Here is a 12,886-nt window from a genome sequence, read left to right as displayed (position 1 = left end):
GATCAGTCTATGACCTGCTACCGTCACCCTCAAACCTGCACAGATGGGGTCTACAGGACCACCCCAAGTGCCAATTGTGTGACAAGACAGGAACCATGGAACATATTCTGTCATCGTGTACCACAGCCCTGACCCAAGGACGCTACAGGTGGAGACACGACAGTGTTCTTCAGGAACTCGCTGACAAGTTGGAGCGCGAGAGGACCAAGAAGAGGCCCAGACAGAAACCCCAAATGATTCAGTTCGTGAAGGAAGGACAAAAGGCGCCTAAAAAACCGCAGCCTACCAGTCTGTATTAGATGAATCTGATCAGTGGGAAATGTCTGTTGACTTGAAGCAAAAGCTAGTGTTCCCGAACATTATCCAGACAACATTAAGGCCTGACATTGTGTTGTGGTCCACTAAAGATAAGTGTCTGATCATGGTTGAACTGGCAGTCCCTTGGGAATCTCGTTGTGAAGAGGCCTTCGAACGGAAAAAGGCCAAGTATACATACCTGCAAGAACAGTGCAGAGAGAAAGGATGGCGAGTGTGGCTCTACCCTGTTGAAATCGGCACTAGAGGATTCCCAGCACAGTCGCTGTGGAGAATGTTCAGTGCCTTGGGCATCAAAGGAGCAGACAGGAAGAGAGCAGTGGGCAAACTGAGCCTAGCAGCAGAAAGGGCATCCAGTTGGTTGTGGTTGAAGAGAGAGGAGAGGAGCTGGAAGCCTACCACCAACACGTAGTGTCTGATCAACACTGCGGGCCCGCCGCCTGGAGAGTGTCCTGTGATTAAAGGGCCGAAACACTTGTTGATAGGCGGTTCTCAGCTGATGATGTTGGTGGTTTTAGCAGTACAGAACTGTATTTCACTCATTTACTGTCCGGGAAACCGGTGACATTTGGGAAAGACCAGATGACAACCAAGAATAGTTTGGTGACACTTGGAGAGACAGGTGACCCCCAGGAACAGCCTGGACCGGGGCACAATGGGCTAGCACGCCTGAGTGCAGTCTTCGAGAGAGGACAACCCACATACAACAGCTACAGACTCGAACATTGAAGAATACCCTCAGAGTCTTCCGAGAGGGAGGGTGGAAGAAAGACCCAATAGGACGGATTTCACGGTAACGACACAGCTTGTCCAAACGACATTGACTGGAACACCGACAGTTGTTAGATGCAGGTGTGGCAAGGTCTGCAAAAACCTCAGAGGCCTACGAATCTACCAAGCCAGAACTGTGTGTGGTCGGAGAACTGAACAGCAACAGCGCGCAGGGTTGATCCCTGGTGAGACGCAGGAGGATCCTAGTCAGGTCACAACCCATAGTACTGGGGACCTCTCCGCTGCTGAACAGCTCACTGCCCAGACAAGTAGTGCTACTTCGACACTAGCTGGCGAGATGAAGGATGAAGAGGACCCGCTTCTGGAATTACTAAGAGAAAAAGAGCTAACTGAGCAAATACACGACCTGCCGCAGCCCAAAGCCAATCAGGCCCCAGTGGAACAACGACAACCAATTGACTGGCCGAAGACCACAGACAAAAGAGCCTGGAACGACTTAGACAAGGAGCTAGATGCCATACTGACATCCACCATGCAAGGACCAGTAGATAGGAAGTTAAAGTGCATGACAACTCTAGTCTACACGGTGGCTAAGGAGCGATTTGGCACCAAGAAAACACGTCGACCAAAGCCCCAGCAGACACCCAACAGGAGACAGAGTCGCATGAAACAGATTAGAGGAGAGCTGAAGAGCCTCAACAAGGCATACAAGAAGGCAAATCAAGAAGAGAGATTGGGCCTCCAGGAGCTACGAGACATTCTCAGGAGAGAGCTACAGACTTTAAGGAAGGCTGAGAATGTGAGAACGGCGAGAAGAAGAAGGGCACAAAAGAGAGCGGAGTTTGTATCTAACCCATACAAATTTTCCAAACAACTTCTGGACAAAGAAAGGTCAGGCCAATTAGTAACCAGCATGGCAGACATCGAGGAACACCTCAGACAGGTTCACTCAGATCCAGACAGTTTAATACCACTCGGGGATTGCCCAAGACTAGAACCTGTGGCACCCCCAACATTCCCACTGGAAAGTAAAGAGCCCTCGCTCTTAGAGGTGAAAGAAGTTGTGAGGAAAGCGAGAATGGGATCAGCCCCAGGACCAAACAAGATACCATACAAGGTCTACAAGATGTGCCCTCTCCTGCTGCGTAGACTATGGAACCTACTTAAGGTGATCTGGAGGAAGGGGATAACACATGATGAGTGGCTACATTCCGAAGGTATATTTACTCCAAAGGAGAAGAACTCCAAACACATCAGCCAGTTCAGAACAATATCTTTGCTAAACGTGGAAGGCAAGATATTCTTCGCCATCTTAGCCAGAAGACTGACAACCTACCTGACCACAAATGGGAACATTGATACGACAGTTCAGAAGGGTGGAGTGTCAGGCTTCTCAGGGTGTGTGGAGCATACCAGTGCAATCAGCCAGCTCATTAGAGAAGCAAAGGTGAACAAATCAGACCTGACTGTAGTATGGCTAGACCTTGCAAACGCCTACGGATCTATTCCACATAAGCTCATCGAATCAGCCCTCCAGTACTACCATATCCCTGAACACATTCAAGGGATGATCAATGCGTACTCCAGTGGAATGAAACTGCGCTTCATGGTTGGCGAGAAGATGACAGCTTGGCAGAGACTGGAGAAGGGAATAGTGACCGGGTGTACCATCTCAGTTGTCCTGTTTGTGATTGGCATGAACCTCATAATCAACCCTGCAAACAAAGAAACCCGCGGGCCTAAGACATCTACAGGGTTACACCTGCCAACAAACAGAGGCTTCATGGACGATCTGACAGTGACAACACAGACGCACATACAAGCAAGATGGGTACTAAAGGTATTAGAGGAGGCAGCCACCTGGGCTAGAATGAATTTCAAACCCAAGAAGTCCAGAAGCCTGGTAATCAAGCGCGGATCAGTCACAAAACGGTTCACCCTACAAGTCCAAGGGGAAGACATACCATCAATTATGGACAGCCCCATAAAGTGCCTGGGCAAGTTGTTTGATTCGAGCCTTAGTGACAAAGCAAACGTAGAGCGCATCAGGTCAAAGCTCCAGGAAGGGCTGAAACAAATCGACAAATCCGCTTTACCAGGAAAGTTCAAGGCATGGCTCTTCCAGAATGCACTTCTCCCCAGACTGATGTGGCCCCTTATGCTGTATGAAATACCTACATCCTCTGTCGAATGCTTGGAGAGAAAGATCAGCAGACACTTGCGCCGATGGCTGGGAATTCCACCAAGCTTTACCAGCATCGGATTGTATGGGCGATCGAACCAGCTACAGCTCCCGCTATCATCACTAGTGGAGGAGTTCAAAGTTGCAAAGACACGACTGGTAGTGACGCTCAAGCAATCGCAGGACAGTTCAATCCGAAATGCTGGGATTGAAACTAGGACAGGGAGAAAGTGGTCAGCAAGCCAAGCAGTCGAACAGGCCGAGAAAAGACTCCAGCAAAAAGACATTGTCGGCATCACAGCTGTAGGCAGACAGGGGCTTGGCAGCTCCAAGATAACATTATGGAGCTCTGCTGGAAACATGGAAAGGAGGAGAATGGTGCAAGATGAAGTCAGAGCAGCAGAAGAAGAAGACAGAAGAGCGAAAGCTGTTGCTATGGGTGCCCAAGGTGCGTGGACGAAGTGGACAACGACAGAAAGAAAACTGACCTGGGCTGATATTTGGAGCTACGAACCACTGAGGATAGCGTTCCTGCTCAGATCAGTCTATGACCTGCTACCGTCACCCTCAAACCTGCACAGATGGGGGTCTACAGGACCACCCCGAGTGCCAATTGTGTGACAAGACAGGAACCATGGAACATATTCTGTCATCGTGTACCACAGCCCTCACCCAAGGACGCTACAGGTGGAGACACGACAGTGTTCTTCAGGAACTCGCTGACAAGTTGGAGCGCGAGAGGACCAAGAAGAGGCCCAGACAGAAACCCCAAATGATTCAGTTCGTGAAGGAAGGACAAAAGGCGCCTAAAAAACTGCAGCCTTCCAGTTCTGTATTAGATGAATCTGATCAGTGGGAAATGTCTGTTGACTTGAAGCAAAAGCTAGTGTTCCCGAACATTATCCAGACAACATTAAGGCCTGACATTGTGTTGTGGTCCACTAAAGATAAGTGTCTGATCATGGTTGAACTGACAGTCCCTTGGGAATCTCGTTGTGAAGAGGCCTTCGAACGGAAAAAGGCCAAGTATACATACCTGCAAGAACAGTGCAGAGAGAAAGGATGGCGAGTGTGGCTCTACCCTGTTGAAATCGGCATTAGAGGATTCCCAGCACAGTCGCTGTGGAGAATGTTCAGTGCCTTGGGCATCAAAGGAGCAGACAGGAAGAGAGCAGTGGGCAAACTGAGCCTAGCAGCAGAAAGGGCATCCAGTTGGTTGTGGATGAAGAGAGAGGAGAGGAGCTGGAAGCCTACCACCAACACGTAGTGTCTGATCAACACTGCGGGCCCGCCGCCTGGAGAGTGTCCTGTGATTAAAGGGCCGAAACACTTGTTGATAGGCGGTTCTCAGCTGATGATGTTGGTGGTTTTAGCAGTACAGAACTGTATTTCACTTATATATATATATATATATATATATATATATATATATATATATATATATATATATATATATAATTTAGCTTTCGCTAAACATTATTAGCATTTGGAACAGAAATACATAGATTTAGCAAAAACGTAGCGTTGCAACTCAGTTTCCGTCTGTAACACAGGTGGTTAGCGTGTGGCTATGATATTAATTAGTGAAAACATCATTTTGAATGATAAATAATCATATTATAACGAAAAATTAACTTTTCTGAAAAAAAATATTTCACTATCAAATATATATATAACAAGGTATGCAACTCAAAATCAGCCCAAAACGGGGTGCATCGCTTTGAACAGCCATATCTTCATCAATTTTGCAGCGATTTTCACGATCTCGGTCTTATTCAACGCAGAAATGAATTTCCTTTCTGGAAATGTATATGTCTTGCAATATTTTTACAAATGCTGGGTCAACTTTTAAGAAATAACACGATACACAACACGCATGACCCAGTTGACAGTGATCATGCTGTCTTTAAGACTGAAATCTTCACGGAGTAAAGGGCAACTTCCCTACAAAGTTCATGTAGTTCGATACCATAATTCAATAAAACGTATGAAAAAACATTATTACCGTTCTTGTCGTTACATTCTGCATCAAGACTAACTGTCCAGCGCCGTTTGAAACCTTTGTTTACATACATTTCAACTAACTGACATTTTAAACATACGAGTGATTTCATTGGTCCAATGCGGAGGTGTGTCTTTACAACTGGAGATTTCATTCATAAAGAATACATGATCACTGTCAACTGGGTCATGCGTGTTGTGTATCGTGTTATTTCTTAAAAGTTGACCCAGCATTTGTAAAAATATTGCAAGACATATACATTTCCAGAAAGGAAATTCATTTCTGCGTTGAATAAGACCGAGATCGTGAAAATCGCTGCACAATTGATGAAGATATGGCTGTTCAAAGCGATGCACCCCGTTATGGGGTGATTTTGAGTTGCATACCTTGTTATATATATATTTGATAGTGAAATATTTTTTTTCAGAAAAGTTAATTTTTCGTTATAATATGATTATTTATCATTCAAAATGATGTTTTTACTAATTAATATCATAGCCACACGCTAACCACCTGTGGTCTGTAACAGATGTATTTGCATTTGTTCTTACCTTCTCTCAGCTAAATTCGCCCGTTTCTCCATTTTTTTAGGTTCGAAATAACGTGTCGAACCTTGAATATTGAATAGGTTATTTCCGTACTTTGCTATATTGTTTGTTTTCATCCGATTTCAACCGGATTTTCAGTGATATCCTCAATAAAAACACGTTTTCGTACGATTATTCCCATATGTTTATGACCGGTCCGCAAACTGTAACTTTAACTAACGCAGATACATAAAAGTGTTGTACAGGTAAATGTGTTATCTCCCTTTTCATAAAATACACATTTACTTTTCTTGAATAAATAAATTCAAAACAATACCGGAAATGCATATGCATTTCATTATCAAAACAAGTTTAATACGACTTCTTTTCATACAAATTTCGAAAAAAAAGTATTGAAGCGGTATAAAGAAATAACCTATTAAATTTTGCAAGATGGTCGTCTTAATTGTAAGATTAAAATTGTAGTCGTTATACGCTATACCATATTTTAGCACTTCCTGAGTTTAATGCATAGGCTCAGAACCTACGAACATTCAGGGAAACAAGAAATATATGAGTTTCTTAAAACGAATCAACACATGTTTAACATCTTAAGTAATTCTATGACAAAACGTGATACCAAATATTAACTAAATACGCACCATTTGTAGCTTACCGAATGTATTTTGTGTCGATGGCAGTGGCTAGGAATCCAAGACTAACTTCTGAAATATTATAACTGGATCCCACCACATCAAATCTACAGGTTTGCTCTTCCAACGGACAATAATCTTTTCGTATCTACAAACATAATTTCGAAAAGCTTAATTACAAAACGCTATTTTAAATGACCACATATTTTATTTCAATCCTCTATTATATTTATTTCATTTAATTTTCGGTCAGTGACTTATTTTTATGAAATACGACTAAATAATGGATAGCTATACAATAATTGTTTTCGTAACGTATTATATTCGGTAAAAAGGGAGAGTTACGAAAAACACTTCAAAATATACTAAAGCAAACACCCGACCGTTAGTTACGATTGCAAAGTAAATATCTTATTACGAAAGATATTTATTTAAAAAATGTGTAAAGTTATTTATAGGTCAGCCAATGACCTTCGTTTGCTCAGCCTTTAAGACTGTATCACGATACGAATGTGAAGTTGTTGCCTATAATATTATCCATCAATACTGCATATGCTACGGATGAAGTGTTCATGGTTATTTGTTGTTTTCCATTTAAAATTAATCAAATGTGAACTACCACGAAAGTTTGTTACTCTAATATCCACGGTGCCTATACAACGTGACGTTTTTGGATCTGTGTTTGGAGAATAAAGCGCGACCCAGTCAACATTTTTAAGGATCTCTTTCAAAATATTTCACCATTTTCAATGGGATGAAGTGGAGAGCCCACTCATTCGTAAGAGTTTTCTTTAGGTATCATGACCTTTTTAAACAAATAAGTATTTGTTCAGTAAAGTGCAACCGCGCGTTTGAACGGTTAGAAAAATGTCGGATCTGTGTGGGGACTTCATGTTACAAACGTGCGGTTGCACTTATCATCCAGTGTAAATGGTGGTGTATTTAAAGCAAGACAATAAGAGCTGTATATATTGAGACTGGACAGTCAAAGTTTCACACTCTTCACATATAATATAAGTATTATAAATTGCTGCAAAATGGCGAAGCGCGTTGCCACTTAGGCGAAATAAACCCAATTTGTTTATATATTCCATTCCCTGTTGGTAAGTAAACAATCTGTGCGATATTTCGACATATTGCTTCGAGCTTATCTTATTATAGTTTATAAATACTTGAATTAAAAGAAATCATATTTAGCCATTGTTCGATGTAAGAAAACAACTACAGATATCGACCAGTCCGACGCAACATATATATAGAACATTACGACACAATCATAAAAAAGGACAATAAGCAGCATAAACGACCACACTTGTGTTGTGTCTGTTTTTTAATTTAGAAAGAAAAACAAAATAAAATAAAAAATATGTGTGTGTTGATTGAATAGGTTCCATATTTGTTAGCTAGTTTGGTCTTTCAATTTAACTTAATAATTCATTAAAGTAAGACATCGTGTATTGAGACTACAAGATCTGTCAACGAACTTATTGTACCACCTCCATATATAGGAATTAATGCATATATCACCAAAAACATTTAAGCAGTTCCGACCCTTACCTTACAATATAATTTGAAGTGTCGCCGTTGTTGCCATTCAACCTTCCCGGTGTAATCGTATCGAACGTTACTGCTATCGTCGTCAGAAGTAAGATCTTCAAACCTTTAAAATTTTACCACTTCTTTAAATTAAAATTATCCGATTTCAAGCTACATGTTCACACGGAGTGAATTTACGTACTATCCGCTTCGAATGAACGATTATGCAATTAAATTCTAAAGGACAAGACGTAAAGTCTATAAATAAGGCGTATGCGATTTTCAAAAGTATGCGTCTCTTTTTTATATGAGAACATATTATTTAACAATGAAATGTAGTCTTAATTAAATATTTAAAAATGTGTCCGTACAATTGAAATTACATTAACACTTTGTTTGTGCGACATAATTCAGTAAAAACTATTGAGAAAGGAGAAAGCTCTTGACCGGTTCACCCTTTACATGGATTCATGCGCAGCATTAAGCTTACTGGGTTCAAGTGACGTTAGTTGGAACTAACTTTAAAGATACTGTATTCGTGTTTTTCGCGAATGTGTATCGGACATTTTCACCCGGTAAGCCACTTTATATTTATGTCTCTTTTTCATCAATACGCCCTTTCGGCTCTACGGTGTTTGTGCTCAACGCGTTTGTGTGTGTGTGTTGTAATCAGAGGGGGTAATCACGTGATTATCAAGATGGCGACGTCCATGCCGATGCCGGTATTTTTCGTTTTATACCCTTTAATAACTTGTATTATTATTTTAATTCCGCCCACTTTCCAGCCATATTAGCAAGAAAGTTACTGACGTTTATTTCATAGTAATATCCGCTCTATATATCGACTTTACTCGGTGCGAAATTTCTTAGCGGGATGACCTAATTAGGGCTCCACTAAGAAAATTTGCGGGGAGTAAAGTCGAGATACAAAGCGAATTTAAATACGAAATAAACGCTAATCACTTTTTAATTTATATGGCTGGAAAGTGAGCGTCCTTAACAATTAAACAAGAGTAATAAAGGGTTTAAAACGGCGAAATATATCTGCCTCGGTGTGGACGTCGCCATCTTGACTATCGCGTGATTACCCCCTCTGGTAATAATTATCTCGTATAAGAAACTTTATTTGTGCATATTTACAGTAAAATATAACATACATCACTATTATGATTTTTATCTCGACGCAGGTTTTTGCCTTTTAATTCATGTAATGCCGATGTTTAACCTCTTTTTGGAACTGACTTCCTTTAAGCTCATTTTGGGACCCGACCTTAAACTGGTCGATGTTAAAGGGTTTGACACGAAATACACACCCATCTTTAATTAATTCGATACATGTACTTCAATCTAATATTTTTATGGAATGTTATGCGGCGCAATAAAACCGTTACTAAATGAATAACAATTCTGCACGAAAAACCAACCGACCAACTGAATCAATTCACCTCTTTTCATTAGGAAGGGTCGTGTGGTTCCTAGTATACGAGATAAAAGAATGTTAAGCAGCCCCTTTCAGTAATAATTTTATGTAATTAATGACGTGTCGACATTATTCTGATATGAACTTTTGTTTAACCATTCTTTTCACAGTCTGTTCAGATAATGCAGGTCTCAGAAGACGATAACAAGTGCATTTTTCGTTGCAGTTTATGTTATTATTATTTATGTTATGTTATATCCGGGCATTTTTACTGCATTTTTTCACTCAACCGACGAGACGACTTTTCGATTTGCGTTACAAACTCCATTGGCTGAAGCCAATACACTAAAAACGGGGGATTGAACAAGGGTCTACCGCATGGTAACCAGACACTCCAACCGCGACGCAAAATAGCATGCACGATCGCGAAACTGTTGGCAAAGATCTTATTTTACTAAAAAGCTGACGACATTAATCGATTGACTGATTCTTGTCTTTTGGTACACTGTCATTTTAAGTATAACGAGTGTGCGTATTTACGACGGATTATCAGTCTACAAAACTAACTTTTTTGTCTTCATAGCCAATGTGTTTACGATAGATAATTACAATACAATCTGAATAAAAGTGTTTTGGATATATTACTGGAATAAAACCGGTGTTACTGCAGTTTCGATATCTTTCAAATATACAATGTACTCGAATGATGCGATATTTTGTTGAACAATTGACGGATTTAATGATATAAATGTGTCAGTGAATTCTTCTTTAACTTTTCGAAGGAAATCAATGTTGAATTAAAAGGGTAATTTCTTTGATTTATATGTCGTTCCTTTGACTATCGATTAATTATTGTCTATCCACATAGAATTGCCTGCTTACTTCAGAATTTTAAATCTTCATGGTAGCAAACACAACTGGACAAAAATAAACATGGTTATAACACAACTTTGGTGAGTAAAACAAGAACCAGTAGATTGTTGACATTTTTATGCCAGTAAGGATTACGTGTGTAAAAATAAGACTTGTTTGTAGACTAAAATTAACAGTATCGGTGTTAAATGCTGAATCATGCTTAACGTAAGGGTCTACAGATATTGTAAGTTTAAAATGGCAGCCAAATTTGTTTTTAGTATATTGCAGTGATGAACGAAAACTTTTAGTTGGAACAAAACCGTCTGAGTTCTACTTGAGTGTGTTAAATTGTGCATGCCGATTAAATTTGAATCGAGCATATAGCGATAATGTGTCTCGTTACTGTGCTTTGGTGCGAATTTTCTAAAGGCTATTTCGAGTGGCGTTAACGGGTATGATCACAAACAATTTTAATATTACTACGTAAGGTTAGATTCAGTTAATTTAATATGCTTTTGCTTTCCTTTTACGCAATTTAAGACTAATGTTAAATGGCATCAGGAACAAATTAAATGAATTAAATTTTGTAGGATAAAAATAATACCAAGTTAGTGTCATTTTGGACTTGAACTCGTCTTATGGCCCTATTCCACTACGAAAACAAGCCCACGATTCGCTACAATTTATCACATTTATTGAATCGGGAAGACTCGTGACAATCTACGATTCAGTTACGAAACTGGTACGATTGAGTTACGACTTATCGTGGGGTTCGGTTGAAGTCTTGCGAATAGGGTCGCGACTTCACTACGATGTGTAAGAATCTTCTGCGACTGTTCTACGAACGATGCAGATCGGACACGACCAAGCTAGGTCCTCACCAAACGCACACATGAATTAGGCGCCAATATCTATTGATATTTATTCAAATCACGAGAATCTTCGTAGCTGATTCGAAGACACATCACGTGATCACCGATTTCCCGATTGAGTCACGAATAACCTACGATTCCATTACGACGCCCAAGAACGCACTACGACGCTGTTACTGCAAACTACGATTACATTCAGTTTTCAAGGTCCACGCCAAATTTTTAAACACGTATAAAATTTGGCCACGATTTTTCGGGAGCTCACGAGTTGCAGGAATCAATTACGACTGCCCCACGACTAGCTACGAATGAGTTTGGACCTTCGCCGATCGAGATACGAATGTCACCGACCTCAAAGTAAACCTTTATCAACTCGTCGGATAAAGTCAATAACACAAACACACTAACATAGGTTTCGCTATGACCCCTTCAGTTCCACAACTATCCATAATTAAATCACAAACACACGTGAAATAATTATAAAAATAACGTTACAGTTTCGATGCATATAGCTAACGTAACGCACACCCGTTCGTATCGTTGTCTGAAAAATTCAAAAATTAACCAAGCAGCCGTATAGGAATGAGGGAATAAATAAAATAAACGGCTGGTAAAATTGAAAAAAAGAACAACATAACAGAGCATTTTGATATAAAAGTTTTTATAAGCAGAAATTATCACACATACAAGGAAAGTGTAAGCGTACGAATATTTGTATTGAAAGAACGGGATACGTACCGTATAACGTGTACAACATATGCATCGTAAAACTAAAACATAAACTTATTGGTAAACATGCAACATATATAAAACTACATGAAACATGCATATACAGGATTGTAAAATGGAATTTAATATAAAACATTATGAACCCAGGCCAATTGATATTTGTTTAGGGTTAAGTCCGGAACTATCAAATTCGGAAAGAACAAATAGCTTAGATAAAATATCCTAGGCGCGTAATTGTTTGTACCTGTGTTGCTAAACATTCGGAAGTCTTTAAAATCATTGTTAATTATATCAATTTAAATTTATCGTTTATTTACTTCTGCGTGTACCTTCGCGCATAAATTTTGATGATTTCACTTATTTCAAGAACACAAGTATATCCCTAAGAATCAAATATCATGGCGCTTATAATAACTCTAGATTGTTGCAGAAAAAAATCGCGTATCTTCCTCTTGGGTAATATCGTATTTAAATAGCATGACACAAATGTTGACGGGTTTTAACGGATTTGTACGACTGCGAATATTAAATGGACAATTTAAAACTACTTCTTTAGAATACCGAGCATGGTAATAACACTTTATAATAAAATTGTAGCAGCGTTCACGATTTTGTATCGATATACCGCCAAGCTGTGTAATTATTTAAATATCATTTCCGATATTAATATATTTTTCCTTGATCATCTGTTTAAAAAAGAAAATAAATGTGGCGCGCTCTTTCAATTTTACTGAGCAAAAAATCATTTAATCCTAAAACCACGAATTAACATAGACCGTTTTTGAAGAGCAACAGCTCATTTGATTTATTACATTATGTTATTGCAACTGATATACTATAACTATAAAATTGACCAAGCAATCGCATAGGAATAAGGGAATACAATACACTAAACGGTTGGCTTGTATCGTTATAAAAAACAACATAACAAAGCTTTTCAATATAAGCGTTTTAAAAAGCACACATACAAGGATAGTGTAAGCGTAAGAATATTTGTATCGAAAGTACGTGATACGTGTCGTTTCAAGTGTATAATATATGCATCGTAAAACATAAACAAACT

The 12,886-nt window shown here is 39.6% G+C and overlaps 1 protein-coding gene across 1 annotated transcript; it reads left to right on the top strand.

Annotated features, from left to right (window-relative positions):
* The first annotated feature begins 319 nt into the window (after positions 1-319).
* On the top strand, positions 320-3,850 carry LOC127849080 (uncharacterized). The gene is made up of 2 exons (XM_052381802.1): positions 320-671; positions 1,026-3,850. The coding sequence occupies exons 1-2, from the start codon at positions 320-322 to the stop codon at positions 3,848-3,850; spliced, it is 3,177 nt and encodes a 1,058-aa protein (XP_052237762.1).
* The last annotated feature ends 9,036 nt before the right edge of the window (positions 3,851-12,886 follow it).

This window comes from Dreissena polymorpha, chromosome 10 (genome assembly GCF_020536995.1).
Source record: "Dreissena polymorpha isolate Duluth1 chromosome 10, UMN_Dpol_1.0, whole genome shotgun sequence".
Classification (NCBI taxonomy): Eukaryota; Metazoa; Mollusca; class Bivalvia; order Myida; family Dreissenidae; genus Dreissena; species Dreissena polymorpha.
This window is presented reverse-complemented; position numbering and strand designations above follow the sequence as displayed.